Source organism: Nothoprocta perdicaria, unplaced genomic scaffold (genome assembly GCF_003342845.1).
Source record: "Nothoprocta perdicaria isolate Ctin4 unplaced genomic scaffold, notPer1 scaffold_97, whole genome shotgun sequence".
In the NCBI taxonomy this organism is placed as follows: domain Eukaryota; kingdom Metazoa; phylum Chordata; class Aves; order Tinamiformes; family Tinamidae; genus Nothoprocta; species Nothoprocta perdicaria.
Window position 1 is genome coordinate 371,082 of NW_020456276.1, and position 12,306 is coordinate 383,387.

Genomic DNA, 12,306 nt, shown 5'->3' on the forward strand with positions numbered 1-12,306 from the left:
CTGCTTTCCTCCTTCTCTCCTGATATGCTTTTCAATGTCCTCCTTCAGAAACTTGAGTTCTGCAGATATGGGACGCCAGACGATGAGGAATTACCCAGGCCTGATTGATTCAGTCATGACCTACGCCCAGAACTGTGTGGCTTCTAACCGACCTGATGATAAGGTACCAGATGCTTCTTCCAGACTGTCTGCTAGAGTTTGGTCCTAGCAGGCTCACAGTTAATAATTGCAACCTTGAGAATATCTCATAATCCCTTTCAGGGTCAAATGCAAGAGGGCTCTGAGCTCCTCTTGTCCTACCAAATCCCCTTGTGGTCTATTGTAGGACTGCAAAGTCTCTGTGCTGTTGACCTGAAGTAGATGTGAGTTTTACAATTTCCCTTCACCAGACACAGAACCATAGAAAAATATTTTGGTTCCTGAGCCCCCAGTATGCTTCCCTACCTTGCCCTCCCACCCCATGATCCTTCTGGCATCTTGACCTACATCTCTTGGTTTCCCCATTACAATTGCATTCCTACAGCAGGGTTTAAGTTTATAAAACCCAAGTGGACACCATACATAATAAGAAGCCAGAAGCTGGCATCCTTCCCCACTCCCCAAACTGTGGCTCTGGTCATTGTGTATAAATGACACTGGAAGTAAATGCATGTCTGTATGTTTTGATGTTGGCTAGAGGTATTTAGCAAATATCTAGCAAGATCACATTTGCTAATTGTTCAGTCGCAGGGTTCTATCACCCTAGTTCTTGACTACTCTGTGTCCTTTTGATGGAACATTCGGTGCTCCATTAAGCAGGGTCAAGGGCTTATACAGTGGAACACCAAAAAAAAAGATAACTATGTCATGGTCTGTGTCCTCTCTGCAGCTAGAGCAGGTATTTTCCCATTTTTCTGTCTAATGTAATGCTTGTATCTTTCTTCTGGGGGTGACTTCAGTCTGTGGAGAATTGCATCTGCATCCTGCACAACCTCTCCTACCGCCTGGATGCTGAAGTTCCCAACAAATACACTCAGCTCAACCACATGGCCCGGAGTGTTTATATGGACAAAACTCTCACAGGCTGCTTCAACAGCAGGAGTGGCAAAATGGAGGTAAGAGATGCTGCAGAGGGCTTGGAAACGCGATTTTCAGCCCCAGGCAGAGGCTGCCAGCAAGGAGCAGCATCTAAACATGCAGTCTCTCATCTCTCTGTAGAACGATGAGTATGGCATCCCCCTTCCTGAGGAGGATTATAAACCTAAAGGACCCAGCTGGCTCTACCACTCAGATGCCATCCGCACCTATCTGTCCCTGATGGAGCACAGCAAGAAGGATGCCACTTTGGAAGCTTGTGCTGGGGCCCTGCAGAACCTCACTGCAAGCCGAGGGCTGGTAAGCTCTCCTTTTTCTTCTCTGTCACATGTGTCCCAACATGTCAGCACCTTACGGTCATCAGAAGAAAAATGCTCTTATAGAATTTCAGGACATTTATCACAACTATTTCCATATCAGGTGCTCCAGCTTAGGTTCATATGTAAACTCCAAAGATATCATCTCGTGGGGAGGTATAATCAGTGACCCACAGGATCTGCACTCTATCTATATACTGTTCCAGGGGAACCTCTGTGTTTCCTGGTCTGCTACTCACAACACAAGCATCTGCTGATATTGGTCCTCTCACCCTATGGCTCCGGCATGCGTTTGCACAGAAGTACAGATGTGGACAGTTCTCATTAAATTTTCCACAAGAGAGAAAGGACATAAGTCAGCTGCTTGTCCATGTTTTTATAGTGGGAGGTGACTCTAATAACAGGGTGGGTTGTACTGTGGATTGTAGAGCATGCTTACATCGGAGATACTCATAAGCATCACAGGTGCTCCTAGTCCTCTTGTATGGCAGTGTAGAGGTGATACAGGCTGCGTAAGGCTGTGAGTGTTGCAGGGGCTAGGGCATGGCCAGTGCCACATCACAACAACATCTCTGTTTGCAGTGCCCAATATCACTATGGCATGTCCTCGCAGGCTGTGTTCGTGTGGACAAACCTCAACTTGCCTGTTTGTGTCGAACTTCATCAATTTTAATTTAAATAAGATGGCTAGGTAGATAAACAGCTAATTATTTTGTGCACAGGAGAGGTGTGTCACGTGTGCAACGTGTTCCACCCAGAAACAGACTGACTCACTAAAGGAGCCTTTGCTGCCAGGATGACATTAAACTGCCAGTGCCAGTCCCCTCCTGGGAGCTGTTATTATAAGTCTTTCAATGCGAAAATGCTTTTTTMTTATTTTTTTTGCAGCTTAAGTAAACAGTGCCACTAACAACAGGAGGGAGGGAGCCTGTCATGGTGTGAGGCAGAGCTGTTTGGAGAAATGGGGCTGGAGCTGTGTACTACATAGGAATGAAAAGGATTTCAGCAATCGTTGCAGAAAAAAAAAAAGCCTTTTTATAGTGGAAAGAAAGCAAACAAAGAGAAATTATTGACTGAATTGCAATAACTAATTTTAGCTTTTTGAAGAGAGTAAGTGGAATTTGCCAGAACGCGCAGAAATAGCGTTTACTTTCAAAGCTCTTATTACAGCTCAGATCTGGAGTTGCAATGGTTTGTTATCACTTAAGGAAAAAGAAGACTGGTGAGAAGCTTGCCAAGTGATGTTATTAACCCGGTAGCTTATTTAGGAGGTGTCTGAATCTCTTCACAGCCTCACATCTCAACTTGTTGTGAATCCTTAACACAGCACATGTGCCTCTTGGAGTGTGGGAGGGAAACTGGATCTCAGCCCAGGGGAAGGGGATTGCCTCCTAGCTCCTTCCCTCCATCCTCTTGTTCTCCCTGTTGGTGAATGTTTGTCACTCTCTGGTGGTTCGATTAACTCCAGCAGCCCATGTGGTGGTGCAGTAGCTGAGAAAATCAGTTTAACTCTACCAGTATGTGGGCAAGTTTATGTGCTTCAAAATTCATGAGCTGCATCCTCTAGATTTACATTACCAAGCATGAAACTGTGATCCAAGACATGCATTTTGGCCTTCAACTTGTTTCTTAAATGTGTCATTAGCTGTTTCTGCTCTGTAGCAGTCTATTTTTTTATGGCATGGCAGGGAGCTAAGTAAGGGCAATGTAGACATGGAGGTGAAAATTCTCCACCTAATGGAAAGAAGTTGGAGGAGCAACTGTGTCCCTTTCAGACCTCCAGAAAAAGGACAGAAGTACAAGTCATGTCACAGAGGATGAGTTTGCAATGTGCTTAGCTTATTGAGAAGAGGGATAAATGACAAAGCAGATGGGATTGTGATAGCAGAAGAAGGTAGTATACGGATGCTCATTTTATAGTGTAGGTATGTTTCACTCTGTACATTGTTCCAGTTGTGTTATCCCAGTATGAGAAGTCATCAGACATCTCTCTTCCATGTCCTAGATGTCAAATGCCATGAGCCAATTGATTGGTATGAAAGAAAAAGGTTTGCCTCGCATTGCACGGCTCCTTCAGTCCAACAGCTCTGAAGTTGTCCGCTCTGGGGCTTCTTTGCTGAGCAACATGTCCAGACATCCTGTTCTCCACAAAACCATGGGTAAGGAATTTCCAACACAGAGTATTCCAAAACAATGTCWAATTTCTACTGTTCTAATATATGCCCACCCCACCCCAAGACAGGACTCAGACAAGCACCCAAATGGGACAAAGGGAACAAATAACAATGTTATTTGTTCTGGCCAAATGAACCTTTACAGATGATATCTGCTTTCTTAACAAAATGCATGCTATTGCAAAGTATACACAAGGATAYGGTATGCTTATAAATATGTATATACATATGCTTATTTATATATGTATATGATATGGTATGTTATGTATACGTAATGACAAGTCTGTGGAGTCACTAAACTGCCACCTGGATGACTGTTTTGGGGACTGAGTTGGATTTGATTAGCCCTGACCCACACATTGCCTTTCAAATCAATAATGGCCCCTGTACTGTTACTGTGCAATATTATTAGTGTCTCCTTTAGASGGTAATAGTGCATTCTTGTATCAAACTGTGCTTACTCAAGTAGTACTGTTCATTTTAGGTTTTATGTTTTATTTAAACATTGATTGGAACATTCCACCTTTTTAGCCCACCAGGTGCTTCCAGATGTATCACGTCTCCTATCATTCCAGTCTGGAAATACCAACAGCTATGGAGAGATCATGACATCAGCCTGTTACACTCTGAGGAACCTCATCATGTCCAACCCACATCTGGGAAAGTCTTACTTGACGAGCAACATGCTAAATAATGTAGTAAGCCTGTGCCGAAATGGGTGAGTTTGGAGCAGAAGTCATGCAAAACTTCACGTGCAGACATTTTTGAGCCCACAAAGTCTGTGCAAAACCAGATTAATTCAAGAGTAAAGCATTCTTCTTTCCTTATCCTTGTAACTGAGTTGAAGATGTTCTATGTTGTTAATAGACAGAAATTCTCAGCACTAATTCCTTGGTAACAGACATGAGCCACCCAGGGTGGGATTTGTTAAAGGAAACTCAGGAAATTCTCTCTGGTTTACTTAAATGAAATTGTAAAAGGAACTGAGGGACTAACATCTTATCCTCTATTAAAAAACGACAGCTCTCAGTACAAAGTATGCCAGGTATGCAACCTGATGCCGTAGCACCTGGGTTTCTGATCCGTAGCTTCCCACAGTCCTTATAATGAAGGTCAGGTGTGAGATTCAAGCACTGCTCATATGCTCCAATCATGACAACCTAAATAATCATAGGTARTTGGGATTGTGCTTATATTTTTAATGTTCAGAATTGTTCATCTTTCAATTGAAGAAGGGCGAAGTCATGGTAAAGACAAAGCTGTGATGAAGCATATATATATTCATAAATACATCCTCTGGTCTACCTATATATACCTCAAGAATAGCAACAACTGAGTGGTCCCTAAATGTTTTATGCACTATTTCTCTRTTACTTGGTTTGATTTCTGGTAGTAATAATTCTGTCCTGCTAGTTGTCCGTGCTCCTTACATGACAATGCAAAGACTGTCAGCTCATGCCGTATGATACACTGGTCACAGAATCAGAGAATCACAGAATGGTTGAGGTCAGCAGGCACCTCTAGAGATCRTCTAGTCCAACCCCCTGCTCCAGCAGGGACACCCAGAGCACAGGGCACAGGGTGGCATCCAGGCGGGTTTTGAAGACCTCCAGAGAAGGAGCCTCCACAACCTCCCTGGGCAGCCTGTGCCAGGGCTCTGGCACCCTCACAGTGAAGAAGTTCCTCCTCACCTGGAGTTGGAACTTCCTGTGTTTCAACTTAYACCCGTTGCCCCTTGTCCTRTCACTGGCCACCAATGAGAAGAGCTTGGCCCCTTCCTCTCTACATTACCCCTTCATGAACTTATACATGTTAATCACATCCCCTCTCATCCTTCTCTTCTCTTGTTTCTGACCAAATTGGTGTTTGACTTATAATGGAATTTATAGTCTTTGGCCATGTGTTCCCTTTCCTAGATATTCATCTCTCCTATTGTCTTCACTATAAAATATCTTGTGTAAAAACCAGGCATACTAACAATAATAGAATAGACATTCACATCTCCTCTCTATCATCCTTTGATGAACACTTACAACTTGCCACATGTTCCATGGTGACACAGAGATACACCCAGTCTTTAGAAGTTTCCTCTTTCCTTAGTTTGGACCTCAAACAATAAATACTGTTGGTTAATTTGCTCCTTTTATAGGTTTCCACATTACTACAAGCCCAATTAACATCAAGCCCTTCCCCTTCTAAGCCTGTGTTCATAGTTTTGGATGATGTTAACTTCTCCATAATGCCCTGTTTCAATTCCCCCACACCAAACATCGGCTAATTTGCTACCTCAGCAAAGTATTGCACAACTCAGATGATAGTACGCACTTCAATTGTCCTGGCTGTTTGGTGTCATAAGCTTTGTTTTCAATGACTCACTGAACTGTGTAAGGAATTGCTAAACTCCTAAAATGTCTTCAGTGTGTTCCTCCTGTCTTAGTCAAAATCCTTTCTGAGGAACTCCCCGGTTATTATATCGAAAACTTGCATTGTTCCCATTACTTCGTGATCCATTTCTGTCCCCTAGAACTTCCTTCCTGCTCCTTTCTGATGACAGCAATTTACACCCAAGATTAATCTTTACTTCTTCCAATCATCATTTCAGACTCTCCCCTCAGAGCAAATGGGTGGTCTCTCCTCTAGCAGCTTGGATCTGCTAATTCACAAACCAGCTAACTTAGTCCACTTCTCCGTGTAGAATATGAAGAGGACATTATAGGGTGGAATTTGTTCAGACTTCTGCTTTAGAAAGAGCTGAGCCATCAGATGAGCCAGTAATGGCCATCATAAATCCATTATCTCTGTCAGTGGCTGTTGGCTAGGCTAGCTTTGACCTCATGTTGTCTATACAGACCTTTGGGGTGATAAATCCCAAGCTATGATCCTCCTCCTTCCCAGTATAAGAGGAGTACTCAATGGTGATTACCGAATGACCAAATCCGCATGGTGAACACCATGCCATGTTGTACCTTGTTAGTGCACTGCAGACTTTTCCCCATCACTTTGCCTCAGTTCTGCTGGGAACACTCTTCCTTTGCTTCAAGCATTGTCTTACAGTTGGCTGACGTGTCCGTAACACCTCCCTAGTACCTGCTGCCTCTGCATTTTTATGCAATCCGCCAGAAAGTTCTTTGCCTGCAGTCTTTCACTGGTGCCTCTTTGCATTCGAATTTATAAATCATTAGTTTGTTTACATCCAACACAATTAATTTTGTATTCGTATAACTTCCAGCTTATAGACAAGTAGATTATGAATCTTTTCCATAGGCTTTTTAATAGGCAATCCTTCCTGCATTTCTCATAGTTGGGGTTATCTTTTTCCTTGCTGCTTCCCGTGGCTATATTCTGAGTTAAAGGCATGAACTGCTCTACTGTTTTTCTGACAGCTGTGGTTTCTTCTCCTTCCTGGAGCACCCCAATTAGATAATATTCTCAGTCTCCTGTTTATGTCCTCATTCATGACATGGACTCCATAGTGATGTTTGTCCACTCTTTATCAATTTTTAAATCTAATTGCCAAATATTTTGATTGCCTTCCTTTTAATTGGGATTTCTGAAAAGCAAACTAATATTACTGATTTGTTGTTATGTCCTTTCACCTTTTCTCTTCCAACTGCGTGAAAAACATTCCTTTAGTCATGTTCACGCAACATTATTTTTCTGATAAAATTATCTTTTTTTTTTCTCAATAAAATTCCTGGCTGCATTGAAAATTTCTCACCAAAGTCTTTTTCTATAAACTTAGAATATTGGATTTGCAGTCTTCCTCACAATCCCCTTGCCACTGATTTATTTCAATATCACTTTTTTTTTGTTCTTTAAGTTATCTCCTTTCTGTTACACAATTTAATTATGCAATTCAACTATATATTTGCRATCCTCATGTATGGTGTTTGGGTATTATCTGCTGAACCCCTTGGGTGATTATGACCAGGATAAATTTGGTAATTCCTGTTAGGCCAGAAGGTCTTTTCTACCAAATGTTGCGTATGTCAGAGAAATGCCCCCAAATTCATACAGAAATTCGTACAGAGTTTGCTGATCCCATGTTGTTTCTGATGTCAGCTTTTCATAGTGTCATGAACATAGTATTTTGAGAACACTTTTTTTTGTGAAGCTATATCATACTAGGAGCCAGGGCTGGTCCAGACTTGGATCTTGTGCTTCTTCTCCACTCTGGTTGGGACGGATTGGGACTGTCACCCTGAATCCCAAAGTTAGGCCATGGTCCAGCAGATCAGGAGCAGTGATAAGAACCAGCACCGAGCGTTATATCTAGGTGCATGAAATGCTCCAAAATTACAGAAGATACTGTATATGAATCATGGTTTCGGAGCTGTTACGTGAACAAGTATCTATTAGCTTGTGCTGAGCAAGGACTCAGGATTACTGTTGTTGTTACTAATGCTCCTGTCTCTTCCATACTCGCTAGAGCCCTTTCCTGCATCGCTCTTCTGAGCGATTCACCCACRCAGAGTTCAGAGAGGGATTGGCACCCTTTCCCTTCTCCTTCAGTGTTTCCCAAATTTCGGACTTCAGAAATGGCCCTGCAGCTCATTTTAATCTTCTTATTCCATTCGAATCTTCCTTTCCRTTTTTATTAGCCTCAGTTTGGTCCCAGTGGTCATTGTCACGTAGCACTGTTGGGAGAGCAAAAAAGATTTTATTGACAAACCTCAGTCAGGACTAGCTAGTCCTCAGCAGAAGGCAGGCTCGTTGAAGAGCTCTTGCTGATGCATGCTGTTATCTGTCGGTCGCTGCTCCATGCCCTGCTGTAATTCCCTGGGGTTTCTCTCATCTTCCCAGCTCCTGTCCAAAAGCGGCTGAAGCTGCTCGCCTCCTCCTGACGGATCTGTGGTCAAACAAGGAGCTGCAGAGCGTGCTCAAACAGGTAAGGGAAACACTCCTGCTTCTCAGCTGGCAGCAGAAACCTGATCTTGACTCACGCACTCAGGTTCGTGAGTTTGCAAAGGTCACAGCTCAGAGCTGAAGATGGGCAGTGGCCAGGAGAAGCCCGGAGCACTGGGGCACCCCGCAATGCTCTCAGCACAGGGGTAGGATCAGAGTGAGAGAAAGTGAGTTGCAACAGCAGGTCCCCGGGCTGTCTTTAGAGACTAAAGCTAGTCCCCTGGAGCTAATGGACTCGACGACCTCTAGAGGTCCCTTCCAACAAGGATTCTAGTGCTAGCTCAGGTAGGCTCTGCTGTGATGCAGCCACGTTGCTACAGGAATTAGTGCTGTTGTGTGTGCATGAATAGCTCTGTGCTGGGAACAGACCAGGTTCCTTCAAGCTGTCTTGGGAGATCCCTGCATCCTGGCCATTGTGCAGGATAGGTATTCATGTCCCAACAGATCTCTGGCAATGTTTCTCCTCCCTTTCCCCACGTTTTCTTCTGTATCCATAATCCCACTCTGTGGTCACATCACCCTCACAGGCAGAGTAGTCTTTTAAAGCAATAAGAAGAATATTTACATTTTGTTTTCCTCCTTGCACCAGAATAAAAGTGCAGAGCCAGATGGGGCACTTTGCCAGGCTTCCAGCTCTCGGTAGCTTCCTTTGAACAAGCTAGGTTTTTCCAACTCAACATCAACAGCACCTGCACAGAGTAAACAGCCAAATTAAAGCGGAGTAACATCCACAAAGTGAATACCCTGGGGATGGGGAGGTAGAGAGTACCTAAATATTCCTGTATTAACAGTWAGGGACTTTCTTACTAGGAATTTGCACAGCTTTGTGTCAGGCTCTGCTTAGGAGACCATGCCAACTCATTTTGATGTGACTGAGTCACTCATGTATATTACAGAGATGTTCATTGCATTGGTATACATCAGAAAATGCACATGAAAGTCTGCAAGACTTTTTCTGGTACAGGGAATAAGATTAAATAATGTTTAGTAATGGCTTTCTCCAGTAAAGTCAGAGAAGTCCAGGTCTTAGCAAATGGAAGATAATGTAAGATATCTCAAGGAAGATAAAGCCCATCAGTAAGGATGACTATGCACTTGTCAAGGACAACCGAGGTCCAAGCAGGTTCTTAGTACAGAAAAGGAAAAATACTTTTTTCATGTGGAACAAGAGACTCTTGACTATCAGTTTTGAAATCRCCATACATTCATGGAATTTCATATGCATCTGTTTTTCAGCAAGGATTTGATAAGAACATGATGGGATCTCTAGCTGGAACGACCTTCAGGACCCTCTCTTCCAGATTCTAGGAGCCTTTCTATGTGTGTTGCCATTGCAGGTGAGAGTGGGGCCCTTGTCATCATGGAAAGGGAGGTCCTTGGGCAAAGGAAGAGTACATGAGCCCTTTGCTTACAACCCCCCTAAAGTGGGTTTGTGACACTGCCATCAAAATCCTATCAGCCCAAACTGCAAAGCATCTGATTTGCTGAAAAGTCGGAAGGACGCAGTTCTTGGTTTTAGTGCTGCTTTTACTTTCTTTGCTAACTAAAAAGCAAATAATCATAGTTTGCCAAATTCTCAGATGGGATTTTGCAAAGGAATGTCTTTGAGAGTATTTTCATTCTTGAATTTTGAGCGGTGTGAACCAGAAAGTATGAGTAACATGCAACTAATTCCAGAACATGCTATGACACTTGCCATCACTCTTAGGCTTTTATGATCATTTAAAAAAATCAGAAGGCCTCAGGTCAAAATTTGGAACAATATGCTACCATGTGAACAATCCCAACAGAGAAACCAGGTTGGAGAGATCAAGAGAAAAATTTTCAGGGCATCCCTATGACTTATTATTCGCTATGAGATGAGACCTGATTATATAAGGTGTTTGTGGTTAGTAATTCTCAGTGAAGAGAATATAAGATTTAAGTTGTTTTGCATTTCTCAAACATTGGATGTCTCTACGGGGCCTGAGATCATGTGATATGAATTATTTGTTCCCTTCCTGAACATGCTCTTTGTGATGAAGCTAAATACAGTCTTGATGTAAGAAAAGTAGATGGAAAAGCCCATTTATTTCCTATGTCCAGGAATGAATTTCACTTCTTGCTTTGCTGGGCTGTTTTCATTTCAAATCAGTCTGATCTGTGATGTAGAAGTCTAGAGGGGAAAGAAGGGTCAGGATAGCACAGAAATTGGGTAGAGACCAAAGAAAAAGATGAAAASTTGGGTTTGAATGTAAAGAAAAGATTCATTGAATGCTTAATTATCTGGGTTTTTCTTTTTTCCTTGTTTTTCTCCATTCAGAATGTGGATTTGGTTCATCTTCAGGACGACAATCCTTGCAGAATTATTTAGGATGTTAAAGACATAGAGTGTTTCTGAGTTTAACTCAACTGTAAAGCAAACTAAATATGCGGATATCATCTGGATGATRCTGATATTTTTAATCATTTTCTTCTTTTTAGGGGGGGAGAAGGGACTTTTATTAAGGTTATACTTCCTTGATGTCAATAATTATTTTTTTGCAAAAAGTGTGTCTGTGTAACTATGTATGTGTAGCTGTGTATGTGTGCATGCCCACAACATACATGTGCACACATGATGAGTAGAATCTTCCTACAAGTATAGTCCCGTGTCTGCCACTGAAAGTCAGTGTGAAATGTGCAATTAACTCCCTTGCAGAGTTTTGACAAATTCCACCCTATCCGTGCACCAGATACTGCCACATTAAATACTTGTCACAACCTCGTTTTACCCACAGGTATAAAATTGCCAACGATATGTTAAGTCTTCACCCCATTGCATATGGCTCTTATAAACAGATACACACCACAGTGCTCTTTTTTTAAAAAAAAAAAAAAAAAAGCTTATTATTCCTGACATTTATGAACATGGGTTTCTTCTGTGCTTTCGAGTTGTTCTCAAATGAGCTCTTATAGTTATTAGTGTTTTCTTTCGTGTCACATGAATTCTTTTTCTTAAGAAGCAAATTCATGTCTGCAAACTCTCTCCGGGATCTCAGTAGCCATTCTCTGAAGCTATATGCTAGGGGCAACTATAACACATCTGCAGAGCATGAATATACTGGCCTCCCAAATCCTTTTGAGCACCAGAGCAATCATTCTGAACAGCTGAACAAATCAATCTTGTAAAATATATCCACTTCTTTCCTTTATAACACTGTACCTAGATAAATACGGCATTTAAGAAGCTGAGCTGGAGACATCAAATGCTATTTTTTTTCCCCAGGATCATTGACCACCACATAGGGCTTGAATGCAAGGGATGTGGCATGTTGAATCATGTTTTGTTTTTAACTCATCAATATGAAAAATTAGCATTAAAATGCAAAGGAATGTAAACAGTTGTGTGAAGTTAGATTTGAAAAAGTTTTATTTCTCAGTATCTTTAATGACCTGAATCACTCTGTCCTGCTGAAGAGGGGACTGCTGAGCTCCCGTTAGGGCAGCCCACCTTTCCCTGGGACACYGTGTGCCCTGAAAGTCCCCGGGCGAGAGGGGATATAGCTCCGTGCCACGGGATGGGATCAGCTCCGGGTCTGAACGTGCTGTCCTGTATGCCGGACTCCTCTGAACCATGAGAGGCCACATGACACCGTTCAAATACCCAGGAGGGGCTTGGGAAGGACAAATTATGCAATGAAATCTTGGTAGGGAAAAGCATCTTTTTATTTTTTTTTCTGTCTGTGTGTAAGGGAAGAGGGTAAAAGCTGGTGTCACGCTCCTGAGCTGCTGGAAATGAGCACAGCTCCATTCACATCATATAAGTGCTATGGTTGCACCAGCTGGTGACCTGTCCATAAAGCTCAGGTTTGCTC

At 42.5% G+C, this 12,306-nt stretch overlaps 1 protein-coding gene across 2 annotated transcripts in view; it reads left to right on the forward strand.

Annotated features, from left to right (window-relative positions):
- The window catches only part of PKP1 (plakophilin 1), a 39,926-nt gene extending 30,148 nt beyond the window's left edge, over positions 1 to 9,778 (forward strand). For both annotated transcript variants that reach the window (XM_026053215.1, XM_026053216.1), the window contains 7 exons: positions 49 to 163; positions 939 to 1,094; positions 1,198 to 1,374; positions 3,397 to 3,550; positions 4,097 to 4,283; positions 8,369 to 8,453; positions 9,707 to 9,778. In XM_026053215.1, coding sequence (XP_025909000.1) covers positions 49 to 163; positions 939 to 1,094; positions 1,198 to 1,374; positions 3,397 to 3,550; positions 4,097 to 4,283; positions 8,369 to 8,453; positions 9,707 to 9,778 — 946 coding nt within the window. The remainder of the gene's footprint in view (positions 1 to 48; positions 164 to 938; positions 1,095 to 1,197; positions 1,375 to 3,396; positions 3,551 to 4,096; positions 4,284 to 8,368; positions 8,454 to 9,706) is intronic.
- The last annotated feature ends 2,528 nt before the right edge of the window (positions 9,779 to 12,306 follow it).